The following is a 19,499-nucleotide window of genomic DNA, read 5'->3' as shown; positions in this document are numbered from 1 at the left end:
CATCATTTCAAGTAGCTCCTCCAAAAAGCTTTAGTCATTTCCAAAGATGCTGTAGGCATGTCTTCTCCTCTCAAAGACCAATGACTTAAATCTACACCAAATCCACAATTTTTATGACAAAACTATATGCAAGAAAACTAATAAAATTGATAAATAAGCTTTGCCCTTTCACTATACACTTTTGAATACTACCAAATCTTCCAAATCACTTCTCTATAAAGTCATTGCAGCAACTCCAGATAACTGGCAAACAGGTGTTCCCCTTTCCTGGTCACCCCTGCTTGCTGGGTTCACTTCGCACTTAATATGTCTAGCATATTGTTTTCATTTGACTCTCTTGCAAACTTCTCCACAAAATGCTAAGGCAGGGAAAGTATCACAAACTTTAAAAAAAATAAACTTTGAAGTGCTAAGTATACGAAAAATATTCTACTAAAATGTATAAATTGACTTCAATAAACCAAAAAGAAAAAAGATCAAAACCACCAGAAAACACTAACAACTACTAGCTTTATTGTTGAACATCTACATTTCACAAAAATAATTATGTATTGAGATGATCCAGGAAGCTTGTTTAAACTCAGTAACTTAAACACAAAAACAACGTTTTCTGCAGTGTTAAGAGTCTATGAAGACTGAATTGGAGTCAATTAAGTATGCACAGTAAAATTAAAATTCAAAAGTTAACCACTATAACAGCAGAAATAGAGTATATAGGTTAATATATCTTCCGAATGGGAAGGGAAAAAGTGAAAACAAAACTTCAATGTTAAAAAAAGGCAAGAAAAAAGATTTATTAAAAAGGCAAACAAAGTACAAAGTATAAGATGCAGAAAAAGTCCAAATGCATTAATTATGAAGAGTGTACTAAAAGCCAGATGCTGTTTTAGGCACTAGGGATTAGCAGTAAACAAAATAGAAAAATGCCTGCTTTTATGAAGCTTCTATCCTAGTGGGGCGAACATAATAAACCAAATAAATGAACAAATCATATGGCATGCCATATGATAATAAAAGTACATAGACCAGTGCAATGACGATGTAAGGAAAGGTACATCCAGGAAGGTCTCATTGAAAATATTCAAAAAACCAAGAGGGAGTTTAAATGACTGAACCATGTGGACACACAGGGGAAAGGCATTCCAGGCAAAGTGCAAATATCCTGAGGCTAGAATGTGCTACAGGAGGCCACAGAGTAGAGCAAATGGGAGAATGAGATCACAGGTAAAGCAGGATGGCGTCATACAGGATCTTAGGGGCCACTCTACAAACTCTGGCTTCTTCCCCGAGTGAAATGGATAGCCCGTGGAGGATTTTTTGAAAGGAGGAAGGTAATCTGATATATATATTTTAGAATCATTCTAGATGCTCTGATGCAGCCTGAAGAAAATTTCGAAAAAGAAGACGGGACAGGTGGTACTGCGGTCTTCCAGGCAAGATGACTGTAGCTTGGACAAGTTAAAGTGCTGAGAAGGGTTTGGGAGTCTGGCCAGATTTTGGAAGTGGCGCCCATAGGATCCGCTGATAGATCATGATGTGTGCTGCGCAAGAGCTGAGTCAAGGATGACTCCAGAGGTTCTGGCCTGAGCAAGTACCTCGCTAGTGACAATGACTATGTACAATAAACCTGCCCATCCAAAGGCAGGGACCGTCGACTTATTAAAAAAAAAAAAAAAGTCCCCAGAGGTACGCTGTTTATGAAAGCACACAGAAAGGCTAAAACTAAAAAGATGAAAAAAGTTGAGAGGTTATCAAATGACAGCAGCCATGGCTGTATTAATTAACGTCAGACAAAAGAGGAATCTGCTCTCTCAACCTCCAACAACTGTCCTTCCCTAACAGTTTGGCACTGGTGAACCGTCTTCCCAGTGGGACCGTCGTTTCTTTGGGGAAAAGGGTGTCACAACCTCACTGGGGATTCTCCCACAACTTAGGGCAGTACCAGTTGGTAGTCAGCACCACGTAAAAATTTTAAATATTCTCCACTCACTTAGTTCTCCTTCATCACCAGCGTTATATGATTAGGAAGGACAGGTCTGTTTCTCTAAGGTGACACCGAGTCACTGGTCGCCTGTAAGCAACACCATCTCTTCCAAAGTGACAAGCAAGTACGGCGTCTTGGGAAGCGCAGGGCGGCGCTGCCCACCCTGCTGCGCCCGGCCAGGGACCCCGCACGCGGCACCCAGACACGAGCCCGCCCGCGCGCCTGGGTCCCGACAGAGCCGCAGGGAGCACGCAACGCCCGGCTCTGGCCACCTGGCAAGTTTCTAAGGAATTTCTAGGAAAAACCGAGAGCACAGCAGGGCGGCCACCTGCCGCGGGCAGCCGGGAACGCTCGCCCCTCGGCTCCCAGCCCCTCCGGCGCTCACCTGCCCGCTGCCAGCCGGGTGGTCGGGGCGGCGGCCGCTCGTACGCGCCGTCCCGCAACGGAGCTTCCGGCCCTGGCCGGAAAAGCTGCTTTAGGAAGACCGGAAGTCCCGCCTCCGCAGGCCTGAGCGACGGCCGCCGGAGCTTAGACTCCGGGGCCAGCGGGTTTTGGTAGCCGGCGGTTCGGTCGGCCTAGGCAGACCCGGCCTACGCAGACCCGACCTCTCGCCCGGCCCTGTGCTGCCGGAGCGTCGCCCCGAGCCTAGGGGACAGAACGGCCCGAGGAACGCTCACGTTCCCGTTCACTTGTTATCACGGAAGCGCGTTACAAAGCCCTGCGGGAAATTCAGCTCCGTGTTTACTGAGTCTACCGCGTAGAAAGCATGTGGTTGGTGATCACAGGGAAGAGTAGTGTTGACGCCTCAAAAACGGGGGGAAACAACTTAACCGGCTAAAACATAAGGCAGAGTGAGAAGAGCAATAATGGAAAAAGCAAACTCCGTAGTTATATCAATTTGTAAGTGACAGTCTCATGTGAATACTTCTGATTTGTTAGGATCAAATGAGATGACGCATAAGTAAACGTCTAGCAGTGGGGTCTGTCAGGTCCACTCCCCCCGGAGGGGCTGAGTCATGTGGTTCATTCTGACGCTCTTCCAGTCCAGGTGTAGAGCTTCAAATACGAGGTTTTCAGATGTAGCATCTCACATTTACTTTAACTTTGTGGTTAACTTTGTGGAGCCTGCTTCACAGCTCAGGTCTGAACTCTCCTTACCGTCACTCCTCCAAGTTCTACGCGTTATCTGGCATTCCCCCCACCACCCGGCATTTTTTAAAGACTCTCCAGTTCCTCTGGTGTGTGGCCTCCCTTGTTCCAGCAAGTTAATAAACCTAACTTTGTTAGACTACAGGTTTGTCTCTCGTCACTGTTGATTTTTGCCAAGCCTGCATGAATGAAGGTTGGAGACACCTTTAGTCCCATCTTAGAAAAAAAAAAACTTAAGCAGAATAAAGATAAATTATTTACTAAGATGAATCTGTGACCTGAAAGGAACTGTGGGCTTTTTAACTTAAAAATTTTTAGGTTACTTTTTGACAGAGAGGGACCAGTTTTTGAAAATTATTGGCATCCACCAAATTCAGAGCAGCCTTTCTTTTCTTTGTACAATACTTTCTTCTCTCCACTAAGTCATGACAACACTTGCCCGGTTTTGCCTAGAGTGAAAGGATGATCCCTCCCTGCCTTGTATTTTCTCTTCATGTTGATCCTGCTTCAACCGTGTTCATCTCTGTGACGTGCTTTCTCTGCTCAAATTTTCCTTAAAAGAGGTCTGTACAGCCTGTCTCGTTCCTCAACTCCCGCTCACTGTAATCCTTTGCAGCTTGGCCTGCTGGCTCCTCTATTCCCTCCAATTCTTCAATCACCTTCTCGAATGTCACCAGTGACCAAATCACCAAGGTCTCATGTCCCTTGATTTCTCTACGACATAGGTTGATAAGGTTAATTATCCCCCTTTGTTAGAAAAATCTTATTTAAACCATTGCAGAAAAAGCTCAAACTTAAAATACTGAATATTTGCAATGCAATCCACTTTGAGTCTCATCGTGCATTAAGTAAATATTTAGTAAGTGCCAGCTCTGCACCAAATACTATTTTTAGGCACTGGCGATATAGCAGTGAAAAAGGGATGCAATGTTCCAGTCCTAGACATATTTATATCCTAAACATATGAGACAGATGATACATAATTTCAGATTACACTAGATGCAATAAAAGAAATTGATGGTGCTATGATTAAGAAGGTACCAACTTAAAGTAGAAAGGCCAGAAATCAAGATAAAATAGACTCACTAGGTTTTTTAAGATAAATGTCAGTGTCCTTGACAACAACAGTTTTGGTAGAGTGCTGGACTCAGAAGCCAAACAGCCGAGTTAAAGTAGAAAGGAAGTTGAGAGACAAAGCTAAATAACTGTTAAGAGATCTTTCAATTGCCATAGTCAATGAACATTCCCCCCCCCCCTTTGGACAGGGAGATACAAATCACTTTGGAAATCTTTTGAAAGCTATTCGCATACATGCAAATTTTGCATATTCTTGCAGGGAGTTAGTTAATCCTTTGAAGGCCACTAATGGACCCCAAAGGAGTCCATGGGTCACAAATTAAGATTCTCTCTTTTGAGTGACCCGGGGTCTTCTTCCTTCCTGGGTTTCTCATTCCTTTGCTTGCTCCCTCGCTGGCACCAGGCCTTGCCTTCCGCTCTTCCTGTGCTACACTCTCTCAATGACCACGTCTGCTTCCTTGACTTTTGTTATTGGGACCGTGACACTTATTTTAGTAGAGAAGCCCTTCGGTAAGGTAGAGTAACTTAAAAAAAGAGTAAGCTCAGAGTTAAGCCAATACAATTTCAGAGGGTTTATTTGATTTCATAGTGTCTAACTGTACATTGTGGGAGTTGAGGCTATGATAATTGTTCACGAGGACATTCAAAAAAGGTTTGTATTAAAAAAAAGCAATTGTCTATGGCCACGCCACCCTGAACACACCCCATCCCGTCTGATCTCAGAAGCTAAGCAGGGTCAGGCCTGGTAAGTATTTGGATGGGAGACCACCTAGGAAGACCAGGTGCTGTAGGCGCAAATAAGTAAATAAACAAACAAACAAACAAATAAATCTCCACTTAAGAAAAAAGTAATGAAGGAAGAAAAAATGGTGTAGATGACAGAAGCTCTGTTCATCCCTCCTGCGACCAAATCAAAGTTGTGATGGAAACAAGGAGCAGTAACCAGGAAAAGTCACCCAGGATCTTGATGAACAAGCCATAAAAATAGGGAGAAAGCCAAGAAATCATCCTGCACCAGCAGAAGGTAGGACGGGGCGAGGACGCGGGGCCGCCAGGTCCCCAGCAGCCGAGGGGGATGGAGCCTGCGGCAGGCGCGCATGACTCTTCAAGGGGCTGCGCCCGCAGGCGGAGTCTCGGTGACGCACCTGCTCGCTCTGAGCACCAGTGCCAGTTCGGCTGCGTGCGGGGGGCACCAGAGACTTACGGGGGACACTGAGTTGTCAGAGTGAGGGTCGAGGTAAGGCTTGCTCTATACAGAATTGCCACTGTTCCCTGTTGAGCCCTCCTCCCCCCTAGTGGGCAGACACAGCTGTAACATCATCAAACTGGGTGACAGAGGTCGCTCTGCCCAGAGGATTCCCTGAAATCCCACCTCCCCCAACTCGGGCCCCACCCAAGCCACATCCAGGTGTGTCCTCAGCTAGTCAGGGGCTCCTTGCTGAGCAGCGCCTAGACTCACACTGGAGGAAGCTGGTCTCAGTTTCAGGTGTGGCCTCTTGAGGCAACTACAAACACAGCCTCTGTGGATTGCTAACTGAATCTTAACAGGTGGTCCTGTAGGGGCAGAGGCTGGGGCTAAATTTGGCCTGCAGCTGAACACCTACTGCATAAATTCATACTAATAAGATGGGGAAACTGGGAGCTTTGCTTAGCACATAGAAACAGACACGGAAAGGCAGCCAAAACGGGAAAACAAAGCAGCAGAAACCACATGAGAGAACAGAACAGTGATCCAGATATAATGGAGTCAAACAATCTAACAGATGCAGAGTTCAAAACACTGGTTATAACGAAGCTCAATGAATGTTTGGGAAGTGTAGATAAATTCGGCAGAGAGATAAAAAAAATAAAAATAGCAATGGCAATTATAAAAAGGAATAGTCAGAAATGAAGAACACATTATCTGAGATGAGAAGTATATTAAATGGAATAAACAAAGTGAATAAAAGATCAAATGCCCTATCTAGAGGATGGGAAAGCCAAGGAAGCACACTCAGAATGGCAAGAGATGAGATGCCAAGACTATAAAAATAATTTAAGGAGGATATGGGACACTATTAAGATTCCAAATATCCATCTGATCGGTGTAACAAAAGAAAATCAAGATGTTGAACAGCTGTTTGAAGAAATAATGATGGAAAACTTCCTTAACCTCATAAGAAAATGGACATAAAACCCCAGGAAGCTCAGAGAATTCCAAAATTCAGGGATCCAAAGAGACCCACACCAAGACACATCATAATTAAAATGTTAAAGTTTAAATACAAAGAAAGAATATTAAAAAGAGCAAGAGAAAAACAGATCATTACTTATGAGGAATATCCATAAGACTGGCAGCTGATTTCTCAAAAGAAACTATGCAGGACAGAAAGGCTTGGCAAAAACTATTCCACAGGATGAAGATCCAGGATCTACAACCAAAAATACTTTATCGAGCAAAGCTATCATTTAGAGTTGAAGGACAGATAAAGAGTTTCCCTACAAAAATAAGCTAAAGGAATTTATCATCACCAAGCCGGTATCACAGGAAATGTTGAAGGGACTTAAGAAAAAAACATGTCTCAAAAACAGGAATAATGAATGGTAATAACTACATTCCTATCAATAAGTACTTTAATGGAAAAGAATTAAGTGCTCCAACCAAAAGATAGAGTGGCTGAAAGGATAAGAAAACAAGATCCCTACGTATGAAAAGAAAGGAGATGGAAAAAGATATTGCTTCGATGGACCTAGAAGGTATTTAAGTCAGACAAAGATAAACACTATATGATTTCGCTTATAGGCAGAATCTAAGGAATAAAAAGAACAAACTAATAAACAGACTCACAAATATAGTGGACAATTTGGTAATGGGCAGAGGGGAGGTTGGTTTAGGGGGCTGGGAGAAAGGGGTGAAGGGTTAAAGAAGTACAGATTAGTAGCTGACGGATGGTCACAGGGATGGGGAGCCCGGCATAGGGAATGCAGTCAGCAGTAGTACGTTGGCTCGGTGGAGGGTCGGGGAGGGAGGGAGCGATTGGGATCATTTCATAAACTATACAGATGTCTAACCAATGTACTGTATACTTGAAACTAAATTAAAAAAAAATATTAATTCCCTCGTAACATTTTACAATCTTCCAGATCTGTCCTTCCAGCTCCATCACAAGGCGGAGTCAGCCTTACACCGTGAGCTTCACAGTGGCATTTGTGGCACCTTATGACATGCAGCTTTTCCTATGGGCATGCTGGGTTGTGAAGGTTAATTTTATGTCAACTTGGCTAGGCCACGTTGTTTACTGGTGCTTTATTTTGTGCTTGTTTATTGTTGCTTTTCTTCAATATTTGAATAAACACATGCTTCAAAAATCAAAATAAATGTGTACAGTGCAAGTCTCTCTTGCTACGCCTGCTTCTCAGAGGGGGACCAGGTTCAGGTTCAGGAGAAAGAACCAAGACAGAACAAGAACCAGAAAAGAACCACAGCAGCAAGTAGTGTTTAGCCATTAGGCCAGTCTGCTACCAGACAGTGGACTCAAACAGTTTTCTTCACTCAAGAATCTCCCTTTGACAGCTGGGCAGTGGGAGGAAGGATGAGCGACTTCCTGCCACCCTTGGGCTTCTGTTTGGGAAGGAGGGGTACTCTCCTTGGCTGCATAAAACTGGGAAGAGGTAAATCACCAAATTGAAATAGGCATGTTATTAGGAAGAATTAGGACGGGGAAACAGCCAATAAACAACAAAAGGTGTCCCCTACAGGGGCTCATGCCTTGTTTTATTTTACATATATAAGTAACATTGTAACAAAAATAACCTAGGTTGACAGTGGAAGTCCAGGATAATTGTTTTTCTTTTAAAAGAGACGAATAGTACATTTTTCAAGTTGGAGACACAGTTACAAAACCCCATTAAATGTTTTCCAGCGGCCTTACAATACAGCCAGCATCTCGCTATCAGAGAACAATTCTTCTGTTGGTAATAACAAAAAGACCCTTTACTGAGTCAGTCATATGCCTTTTAATGGATATTACCTTAGTTAACTAAAGACCATATTTAAGCTTTGCTTTTAAAGGTCTCTACTAAATACTTATTTAAAGGCCATTCTCTTACTCATTTTCTATTCAGGAGGAAGGTATGGTTTGTTTCTTCTAGTTACACATTACCATTGTTATTATAAAGACATTCTGATTTGGAAACAATGTCTTCAGCAAGTTAATCCAACCTAGAGCAGATTTAATGGGTGGCAGGGGAACATTTTAGAAACAAGTATATTAGTACAGGCATGAAAGCTGGAAAATGTGTTCAGGTGAGAATGAAATAGGCAGTCTCAAGTGAAGAAAAGGGATACTAGGAGATAAAATGGGAAGCAGATTACAGATAGCTCTGATGGTGAAGATCAAGTATTTGTCCTACAAGGAAATTATTTTTGAACAGAGGCATACAATGAAAGCATGTAATTAAGGTTAATTTGGTAACTGTGTGCAACCTGGGCTGAAGAAGAGACAGGATTTCAGGAATACAAGTTAGAGGACACTAATTATCCATACATGCTTTGATGGTGTTCCAAGCCAGGAGGAAGTCACTGATCTTTTGTTTCTTGCAGCAATCACTAGCTAAATGATATTCCTGTCTGAGCCATGATATAACAGAGTGAACTCCAATAAATTCTTCCATCAACTTCCTCATTAAATTGATAGCCATAGGGTGATTTTGGTCTCAATAAATTGAGAATTTCTCTTAATATTTATTTTTTAGGCGAGGCAACCCTCGGTTGACCTCACAGACTGCAAGGACCTTGTCAGCTTACAATCCCTTATTATTATTATTTTTTAATTTTTTATGCCTACAGCACCTGGTCTTCCTAGGTGGTCTCCCATCCAAGTACTAACCAGGCCCGAACCTGCTTAGCTTCTGAGATCAGAAGGGATCGAGCTTGTTCAGGGTGGCATGGATGTAGACAGAATTTCTCTTAACATTAATGACCTTCTTCATGGTGCTGAATCCTCTCTTGGTTTTCTCTAAACTATCAGCAACTATATTTAATTTTTTTCTAAGCCTTGTAATACTGTCTAAAATTAGACATTTAATACCTTTAGTGCTAAGTCACATAGTGAATGCAGTAATTTAATATTTATCGATCCAGAGTTTTGTGGACCAAAACTGGCCAAGTTTAGGATTACATACATTTAACAAACTTAACAAATTGTTATTTCACTGTTATCAAACCACAAAAGCATTTTCATAAAACTTACTAAAAAATCTATTAGTCTCTTGGAATTGCTGTTTTGTTTCAAAGGGCATATCATTGTTTTATTTTCAGTTTCCTTTAGTTTTACATGTCTGATTTTTTATAGTTAATTGACTTTATCTGACAGCTTTAATACATCGTTTTTCTTATATTAACACGCTGGAAAATCATTTATTAAAGCTAAAAATCTTTATATTTTTTATTTTTCAAATGTTTATTCCCATTTTGCAATCTCTATTCAGTGACTGCAAGTTTGGGTAGGAACTAAACCCACCTTCCCAGGCTACCATCAGCCCTGTCCCCCCCGCTGGGTCCATAGCTTCCACTGCTCATTATACCAATTCTCAGACATTCGGATATTTTTTTACTTACAGTAACAAAAGTAATTCGAAGATGATAAAATGGCCATCCTCCTAAAGCACAGAGTGCTTTATAAAGAATGTCCGTGAGTTATTGGTGCCAGTATTTCCAGGATCTTTATGAAAAGATGCCCATTAAGCAATGGTCATGAAACATTCTACACAATTAACTTGAACTAATGGGTTATTAAATTTTACATTACTAATGTTATTGCTTATTGCACTATTATATATTTTTAACAACCAGTACAGAATACAGTAAAATTATGCTATACTACTTATAAGGTCCAATGTATCTAATCACATAAAATGTGAGATTGCATTATTCCATGATTAATGAAATACCACAGGAAGTCTGTAGTTTGCCAACTGGAAGTGGTGGAAGTTGCAGAGCCAAATGACAATTGTATTATCCGTGAATTTCCACTGTTTTGGTGGCCATCATCATGAGTCTTTTTCTGTATCTCGGCCACGAAGTAACAGCTCCTCATTGTACAGCAGTAAAGCCTGTTCTCAATGCAAAGGGAAAATGGAAACTAGGGGACAGGAAAGAGAGAGCTCAAAGGACAAACTGTATGACCTGGGAGGACTGGATAGATACAGGAGGCAGGGGTAAAACTCCCACACTCCTGGATCGCTGAAACAGCGAGGTTGGTGGTAGGCAAGGCCGGGGAGGAGCGGTTTCTTACCACTGCTTGGGTTGGTAGAGGGGTAGGAGGGAAGGTGCACGTTGGTTTTAATTACATTATGTCAAGGTGACAACAGGAAACTCGGGTGAATAGGCAGCTATAGATACAGGAACAATCTGAGAAAGTCAGTCTTTGGACAGAACTGGGAGGGGGAACAGTCTAAGAACGCTTTCAGAATGGAAGAGAAAGTTGAATAAGAATCGTTAAAGAAGTAGAGCTAGAAGAACCACATTAACATAAAAGCTAACGTGAAGTTTATGATCTTTTCGCATTATATATTAAATGAAACCTTTGAGAGGTGGATTAGTTTCAAGTAAATTTATTCATTCATAAATATTTAAGTGCTACTGGGAATATCAGGCTGAATAAGTCAGTTCTTGTCCTTAATGATTTTCCAAACCCATGGAAGAGGCAGACAAGTAAACAAGTAATTAGGGGCACTGGTTCCAGCACTCAGGATACTGTTTAATAATTGGCTATTTACTCGCCGGTCTCTATTATAGAAAAAGCACATTCGGTTAAGGGATAGTATCTATCACTCTTACAGTTCCAAAGCCTAGTAAAGGATCTAGCACACAGGCACTCAAGTAATAAATACGAAAGCAGACTGTCTCGGCAGTGATGAGCATTCTATCCTGGCAGAACATAAGGTGTGTGAGAGTAAAGCGTTAGGAAACATGGCTAGTCAAGGTAGGCTGGGGCCCTGATTTTGGAAAACTTTATACAGTAAGCCAAGGAATTTACAGGTGGCCTAATTGGGGATGCAAAGAAAATTTAAAACATGAGAATGACAATCAGATCTGTGCTTTGGAAAGACAACTGGGTTGGTGTGTGGGTAGACTGGAGTGGGAGAAATTATAGAAAGGAAACTTATTACAATAGGCCTGTGCTTTCCAGAGTTTTAAACACATTTCAGTGTGTATACAGAATGGGAGGCCGACTGTGTAAGAGCAAAGTGCTTCGTCTCGTATTCCAAGTCCTGGCTCTGCTCATTAAATGCTTAAAGGAAAAACAGAAAACATCTGGTACCAAATAGGTACTTTATAAATGTACGTTTCCTTTCCCTCTGTACACTGATATAAAGACGCGACGGACAAATCCTGAAGATATGAAGTAGGGGATGAAATTAGTCCCCAAGAGACAGAGGGAAGGAAAACCAACAACAGGAGAGCTTGTTTGGCCTAGAGCAGGACAAGGCAGACTATTTGAAGACAGACCTAGAGGGGAGGACGTTCCGGAGAGTTGACATTTCCTGGGAGAAGAGTGGAGAAGCAGTGGAAGACTTTAGACCGACCAATTTTTAATCTCCATCAGAATTAAAAGGGCTAGTGAGGCTGTAACACATTAACTTGCAATGGCTACAACAACAGTTTCGAAAATATTTCCCAGCAGCACTCAGCAACATGGGAGGAACAAAGAATGTGTTTGGCTGGATTCATCCAAGACTGGGAAGTGGCAGGATGAGAGAGCTCAGAGAAGACAATGATCTGAGAAGGTTCTTGAAAGGCTCCCTGAAGTGAAGGATACAGGGCACAGGTTAGCAGGAAGGGAAGCTGAGTTAGGCCGTTGACAGAGTGGTGCAGAGATGATTCAGTCTTGCTGACGTCAGAAAGTATTTTATGGCAACACAACCGGACTTTGTTCTTTTGATTTTTGCAAATAAAATCTTTTTTATTAAGCTTCACAGACTAGAAACTGTGAAAATAAATGTTTTAAAATTCCATGTCTTCAGAACGACAAAATCCAATTCTTACTTGGGTTACCACAGGATATTCCTTTATGCAGAAAAATGATTGTACTTAAACTAAGTAGGTATGTTAATACCAAGTGGTCCCCAACCTTGTTGGCACCAGGGACTGGTGCTCCTGTGAGAATCTAATGCCTGATGATCTGAGGTGGAGCTGAGGCAGTGATGCTAGAGCTGGACGGCATCTGCAAACACAGGTGACGTTGCTCTCTTTTGCCTGCTGCTCACCTCCTGCCCTGTGGCCCAGTTCCTAACAGGCCACTGACCTGGTAAGGACCCGGGGAAGGGGGGTTGTTGGGGATTCCTACATTAAACTACTCATTATATTCTGTTTTTCTTCTGTATTAACTGTGACTATAGTTCAAGTGAAAGGAATGGATCTTTGATTATTCAGTAGATAAAATGATCCTTTATAAGTCCCCAATTCAATGTTCAGCATTTGTCATTGACCTTTAAAAGCAAAATAAAAATGACGAATCATGAATAGCACCAGGCTGAACTTAAATTCATTAGATAAGGAATATCTACTTAAGCAGTGTTTATCTTAAAGTAATATTTTGTCTACATAGTTAGTATTAGATCTTTTTGAGTAATCATTAAGCTTTTTTTTCTTTTTTAAGTTATGGGGTCATAAGCACAAAATTCAAATTCCCATAATGTAGCACAAATACTCTTGCGTCAATTAAATGGAAGATTCAAATTATCTTAAAAATTAGTAAAGGCATATCCGACTTTTCAAAAAGGTTCAGGGTGAGTACTTTGCTGAGTAATTCTCAGGCAAGAACTGGTACTAGATCTCAGATAACATCCTACAGGAACCAATCAAGGAAAACACAATGTTTCTGGGAAATATAAACTTTCATTTTGCGATGGCAGTAACACTTCCAACACAGGATTCAGGATTTTTTTCCTACCCACAGAAGGCTGGCGGGGGAGGTAAGGGGGTTGGTGCTAGAAATTACACAAAAGGGATGGTGAGGGTTAAGGCCCCCAAAAAGCTAATTAGTTAGTGCCTGAGAGCGAGCCTCCAGGCACCAGCTCTCGGGTTCACACTTTTCTTCCCTTTAATGGTGGAGATTAAAGATGCCTACTTCCCTTCCCATTCAAGTACCAACTGCCTTGGGGGAGGGCCGTGGGCCTGGGAAGGAAAAACAACACTTCCCCTTGCTTTCTACTTGAAGTGAGCCAACAGCTTTTATAATTCTTACTACTACTGATGGGAAAATATAAAAAGGTTTTAAGGCTCCTTCTTAAAATACTTTTCCATGTACTTTTCCTAAATGGAAAGACACTGCTATGTTCAGATACTAATCAGTTTGGGGGCACCAGTTACATTAGGAAGAAAAAAGGAAGAATTGAGGCCAGTATGTAAAGGAGACTCCTTGGTTAAGGAGCAGAATTTGCCTGGTAGGAAGAAAGGGGAAAAGGAAGGCGGCAAGAAAAAGGGCGCGCATGCTTACTTCCTGTCACTGTCAACCCACTCACGGAGGACCTCGGCAAGGGCGTTTCTGGGGAGGAGACATTCGCTGCAGCAACATTTCGGAAGGAGGCTCCGTGGTCTTCAAGCTAGCTCGCGAACAGAAACTGGCCTGAAGTCGTGCCTGGCTTGGAGCTGGGGTAGATGAACTGGGAGCTGCTCGTGTTTCAGTTAGGAAGAATCTGGATAAAACTTCCTGGAAGCTGAAGTCTCTTTTTCGACAGGAATGTTCATGGCAGAGTAGGCCACAAGGAACCAACAGGGCACATTCTGACATTCAAATGAGGCCGAATTAAATGCAGCTCCTTTTGACTGTTTGATGATGATCATGTGTACGGAGTGGTTCTGAACTGCGACCACCTCACCTACATCACCCCTAGTCATTCAGTTTTGAGACAAATGTCTAGGACCAAATTTTTAAAAAGATAACTAAAAGATACCCGTGCCCCCCCACCCCTCCCCAAATCGACTAAAATAAGCTATCAGGCCTAATCAAGAATGACTTAATGTATTATTCATTCTCTGTTTTGAACATTTTACTTAAGTGCTTTATTAGAGCTATTAGCTCAGGGTTTCCACCAAGTGCATCAATTTGTTTATAGGCTTTAGATTCAAGCTCTTTAAGAGTATTTCGAGTGTATTCGAAAGAACCTACATTCTCGAGGTAATATACACAGTATTTTTTAACATCTATGTTTTCGGTTCTCTGGCGCAAGATATTCTGCACCTGGGTGCTCTCTGGCCTCGACCGAATAGCATGAATAGTAGGGAACGAGAACTTCCCCTCTGTGAGATCTTCACAAAAGCTTTTGTTTTCACTATATTCTTTTGAGTGTAGATTAGCATAATCATCTCTAATTTGGAAAAAGAGCCCGAGTGTATCAAGTAGTGGCTTTAAGTCATTTCTGTAATCAGAGAACAACTGCATGAGACCCACTGCTAATCCAAAGAGTCCGCCTGTCTTCTGCAGCACCATAGCTTTATATTCCTCTTCGGTGGGACAAATGTAGTTATCCCTCCAATAAATATCTAGGCATTGTCCCTGATGGAGCACCAAAAGCTGGCGGGTAAAAATCTTTACTGCGTCTGGCTGATCAAGGGTTAAGACTTTCTCTAGGCCAAGAAAATATATGTAATTGGCAGAATTGATAACAGATGGAATTCCATAGATGCTGTGTGCCACTGGAAAGCCACGTCGGAGTTTTGAGTTGTCTTCAATATCATCGATGAGTAAACTGGCATTATGCAACATTTCAGTCACTTCAATGATAATCTAACAAAAAGGCAATTGAAAATTTTTTTTCACATTTGAACTATCCAAAACAGCTTAAAAATATCTAATTATAGTAATAGATTACAAGGGTTCTCAGGTTTCTAAGTTTTTAAAACTTTAGCAACTCCAATATAAATAGTATATTGCATGAGCATTAAATGGAATTAAGAGCTAGGAGCATTTTTACGTGACACATTAATTTCTTGGGGTTAAGAACAAGGTTATAACAGCCTAAATACCTGTAGCTTGTCTTCTGGAACTTTTAGCCAATGATTAAATGCCTGTGAAAGTTTGGTTCTCACTTGTTTACCTGCAATTAAAGAATAAAATTTGACAATAAATTAATTTCTTAATTATAAAAAAACACATTCAGAAACTTCCCCTAAAATGGATCAGACTTGATCAATCCAGCGCCATCAATCCAATAACCGCTGCAGACCCTGTCTTCTACTGCTGAGCCCCAACTGGCCCCTTCTGTCAAAATTCACATTCTACAACCTACAACCTCAAAATTAGGGCAGGCAAGAGACATTCTAAAGATTGCACTGGCCCAGTAGCAAGCCCACTATTTTAATTTTAACTTGTATCAACAATTTTGGAATGGAATGGAAGTTTTAGAAATTCTGATCTAATTCATTCCTTTTTGGAAAAGGAAGCCAGTCTAGTTAGCAGCAGTTAATTAGCACTGTCCATTTCAGAGAACATATTCAGAGAACACTGGGTATTTTTAATGAAATGTACTTTGCTATTGAATTACCTCTTAAAATTATCCACCACTGCCTACTGCCATGCCACCCTGAAAAAGCCCGATCCTGTCTGATCTTGGAAACCAAGCAGGGTTGGGCCTGGTTATACTTGGATGGGAGACCACGTAAGAAGACCAAGTGCTGTAGGTGTTAAAAAAAAAAATGTTCTATACGCTTCCTGCATGCATAGTATCATCCTAATGTTAGGTTTCAGTAAATAAAAACAGTATTTTAAGTCCTATTTATGTTTTCTTTATACCAATCACCCAAACAAATGAATATACAAACTGGGCCATACTGACAATGCAAAACTGTGTGAAGTGACCCATACTGCCGTAGCAAACAAGTTTAAGAGACAAAGAACACAGATAATCCAGGTTGAGCCACATTTTCCTTCTACTTCAGAATGTATATAGAAAACAAACAATGGCTTAACTTAAAAGTACTGCAGTTTTAATATTTTTTTCCTCTGACCAGATTCTAGGGTCTGGCTTGATATTTTTAAGCCCTCAAATCGTTTCCAAAAGGCACTAGTCGCAGAGATCCCTCAAAAGTAAAACAATTACTATTTCCTTTTAAAGATCTTAGCATTATCAACTCTCTGTAGCCCATCTTCTCCACTCCCAACTCCACCCTCCACCTCCCACTGCAAAGGCCTGGGGGCCTGCACTGGGGCAAAAAAGCAAACATAAATCAAAGTCATTCTACTTCATTCATTTCAGAAAATTCTAATACCAATAATTATTTATGATTATGACCTTTTATTAGCAAGAGTAACTTTATAACAGAATAAATGGTCTGGTCCACCTTTAAATCATTTTAGTAACATTGAAAAATAGGTTTATTATGGATAATGCAATTTCCTATTTAGGAAAATCCTTTGAGATTATATTTTGTCATGGATGCAACGATATGTTTGTGGGTAACCATTATGGTTTAAATGTAATGATAGGCAGTCTCTGCTTTGCAGAGTGGCAGAGTCTCTGGAACAGGAGACACTCTTCAGACCCTTGTCGGTACTGATAACTGGCGTGTTTTATGGCAGCCCAGTTCCAGCCAGGGTTTGCCAAAGGGTTACAAAGCGGTGCAGCAACAGATTGGTAGAGTGTGGAAGAAAGTGTCATATTTCTCACTGGAAGACCTAGGAGCCTAAGAACTGCAGTGTGTGCGTTCACAGTAGCAAACGTGAACGTGGAAGGTGAATCTTTTCGTTGCTGCACAAATTGGCACAGACTTCCCTGGCAGGGATGCAGCAGGAAACAGGCACGTGTGGCATCTGTAAAGAACACAGCGCTCATGTGTTTTCAGTGTTTTTATTTTTCAAGTATGTTACATAATGGTATATTTTTTAAAGGGTATCTCAAAATTTTTCCTTTTAAGGAGAGAGAACTATGAAGTTCTATTTATCATTTTTCTTATAGGTTATCACCTTAAATAGAAAATGTATGTAGAAAACAGACAACGGCTTAACTTACAGGTACTGCAGTTCTAATCTTTTTTCCCTCTAACTAGATTCTAAGGTCCGGCTCGATACTTCTAAGTCCCCAAATAGTTTCTAACAGGGACTAGTCTCAAGAGTTGGAAAGTCTAACCCTCTGCATGCTAACGTTTGCATGACCAATACTCTAAAAATGACCCTATACATGTCTAGTTACTGAAGTACTACCTGGTAATTGAAGTAAGTACTTGTAGGGTTCTAAAAGAATTCTTTGGGCTGCTTCTTGAGTCTTCTCCATTGTGTTTGAGTTTCAAAGCTGATCTGTTAAAAAAGAGAAACAGAAATATGTTTTCATTAACGAAATTATCTTTGAGTGTCAAACCGCAAAGAAATTTGTGTCTCAAGATGTTTTTGTAAGGGTAGACTTTGTTTCATTTTTAAAGAAAATTCTACATGTATGAAATCTTGAAAACATGATGCCAAGAAGCCAGTCACGAAAGACCATATGTTGAATGATTCCATTTATATAAGATGTTCAGTAGAGACAAATCTATAGAGATAGAAAGTAGATTAATGATTGCCTAGGGTTGGGGTAGGGAGAATGGGGAGTGACTGCTAATGAGTATGGAGTTTCTTTTTGGAGGCACCAAAATGTTCTAAAATTAGATCGTGATGACGGTTGCAAACCCTGTCAGTATACTAAAATCTGTCAAATTGTATACTTTCAATGAGTGAACTATATGATATGTAAATTATATCTCATTAAAAAAAGGAAAGTTTCATCAAGTGACTGGTCAAAGTATTCACCTGGATTTTAAGTTACAAAACTTATATTAAGCCTTTCCTATTTATTCAACCATAAAAGGCTTAAATCATTGACATCAAATCAATGTTAAATTCACAGAATTAGATACTCATATATCTGATTACATAAATTAGTAAATGTACTTTTTTCTATATCTATTAAGACAAATTAGCATGTTTTACATATTTAAAATTTAAGGGAACACTTCTCTCCTATATTTTTTCTATAATCAACCCATTTTAGAGATTCTTATATAAGACATGCATTAACTTGAATGTAATTGTTATTAAAAATAATCCCTTAACAAAGTCTGTGAGATTTTGCGTCCTACCCCCTCCCCATACTTTAAAAGTTCCCTTTTGACACAAGGCTTCCCACCACGTTATTCTGTCTGTAAGGCTGTTTCCTTAGCTCCTGCGAATCCTTCAACTCTCGGGTCGATCCTCACTTGCTCGGGAAAGCCTTCCCTTAGCTTCCTAAGCCAAATTCCCTACCTCTAATTCTATCACCATGTAGATCCTTTGTAGCACTCACCGCTGTTGTAATTTCATACGCGTTTGCGTGTCCACTTTATAATAAATATCCGTCTGTCTCACTAGGCTTGGAGGTCTACTAAGGCAGGAGCCGTACCAATTCTTCCACGTGGTAGGATCTCAATAAAAACATGAAGAACCGACCGAAAAACGGAAAGTGCCTTCTAACGTGTTAGGTGAAAATATCAAGGGAACGGTCTGGTTTCGGCGACTAACTAGAGACATATAAATATAAGCGCAGCTGTGAAGCGCAGTTTACCCTTCGACTCAAACTGCGGGAGATGACGGGTCTGGAGAAAACCGCCTGAGAGATGCGGGCAGGGCATTTAAACAACCCCGGGGCCGATTTTCAACAGCGGCTAGGCAGTGAGCCTCCAGTGTCGTCTCTGCCGGCAGAGCCGCAGGGTCCACGAGGCTCCCGCTTCCTCTCGGCTCAGACTCCCCCTTCCGCCCCGCTCAGTCCCCCACCTCCCTGCCCCTCTCTTCCAGAGAGGGGACGGAAAATTCGTACACAATCCGGTTCAGCATCCGGGTCCTCACCCTCCTTCTTTCTTTCCTCCGGGTCCCGCCCTCCTCCCCATCCGGGTTTCCCCAGCCACCACCACAGCCGCTCACGGTTCAACGATGAGATCACAGCTTTCGCGCCGCCGGTCCGGGAGTCGTAGTACTCAGCATCAACTTCCTTCTTTATAGTTCCCTCTCGCTGCCTACATGAATCCCTCCCACTACTTCATCCCAGAACTCTCCGCCCTCCTCAGCCGCCGGCGACACCGCATAACTCGACGCACGAAAATGCGCCATCCTGGTCACACTGCGCAGGCGTCGTTGCCGCCTCCCCTCTGCTTTGTGCCCCGCCCACTCCCCCCTTCCGTCTCACGCAGGCGCGGGGCATTGAGGGTCTTGCAGTTCTCACCTGCAAGGGCTCGCGCGCTGGTCCCTCAGGCTGGACTACATTTCCCGAAAAGCTTTGAGGCGTAACTTTCTGTTTCCATAGA

The 19,499-nt window shown here is 41.6% G+C and overlaps 2 protein-coding genes and 3 pseudogenes across 7 annotated transcripts in view; 2 read left to right on the top strand and 3 right to left on the bottom strand.

The window, feature by feature from the left end:
• The window catches only part of TBCE (tubulin folding cofactor E), a 54,838-nt gene extending 52,380 nt beyond the window's left edge, over nucleotides 1-2,458 (bottom strand). For 2 of the 3 annotated variants that reach the window (XM_036235603.1, XM_016163406.2), the window contains exon 1: nucleotides 2,370-2,458. The gene's annotated coding sequence lies outside the window, so the exon portion shown is untranslated. Of the gene's footprint in view, nucleotides 1-1,990; nucleotides 2,336-2,369 lie in introns of those variants that run through there. The other variant, XM_036235604.1, reaches the window with a different exon arrangement.
• Nucleotides 2,459-4,885: 2,427 nt separating this feature from the next.
• Nucleotides 4,886-5,004, top strand: LOC118613403 (annotated as a pseudogene).
• Nucleotides 5,005-9,029: 4,025 nt separating this feature from the next.
• LOC118613526 lies at nucleotides 9,030-9,148 on the bottom strand (annotated as a pseudogene).
• Nucleotides 9,149-10,788: 1,640 nt separating this feature from the next.
• On the bottom strand, nucleotides 10,789-19,327 carry GGPS1 (geranylgeranyl diphosphate synthase 1). Of its 4 annotated transcripts, none has more exons than XM_016163388.2 (5): nucleotides 19,120-19,326; nucleotides 18,506-18,719; nucleotides 17,395-17,487; nucleotides 15,222-15,292; nucleotides 10,789-14,982 (listed from the first exon to the last, which is right to left on the bottom strand). In XM_016163388.2, exons 3-5 carry the CDS (start codon nucleotides 17,462-17,464, stop codon nucleotides 14,221-14,223), a joined length of 903 nt encoding a protein of 300 aa, XP_016018874.1. In that variant the 5' UTR covers nucleotides 17,465-17,487; nucleotides 18,506-18,719; nucleotides 19,120-19,326; the 3' UTR covers nucleotides 10,789-14,220. The 4 variants fall into 4 exon arrangements, with proteins under 4 accessions (XP_016018874.1, XP_036091500.1, XP_016018875.1 ...); XM_036235607.1 differs by having other exon boundaries at nucleotides 18,506-18,623; XM_016163389.2 differs by lacking the exon at nucleotides 18,506-18,719 and having other exon boundaries at nucleotides 19,045-19,327.
• On the top strand, nucleotides 15,761-15,878 carry LOC118613440 (annotated as a pseudogene).
• Nucleotides 19,328-19,499: the final 172 nt, after the last annotated feature.

This window comes from Rousettus aegyptiacus, unplaced genomic scaffold, assembly GCF_014176215.1.
Source record: "Rousettus aegyptiacus isolate mRouAeg1 unplaced genomic scaffold, mRouAeg1.p scaffold_m13_p_18, whole genome shotgun sequence".
NCBI lineage: Eukaryota > Metazoa > Chordata > Mammalia > Chiroptera > Pteropodidae > Rousettus > Rousettus aegyptiacus.
Note: the sequence above shows the minus strand (reverse complement) of the source record. Positions and strands in the feature narration are given on the sequence as shown.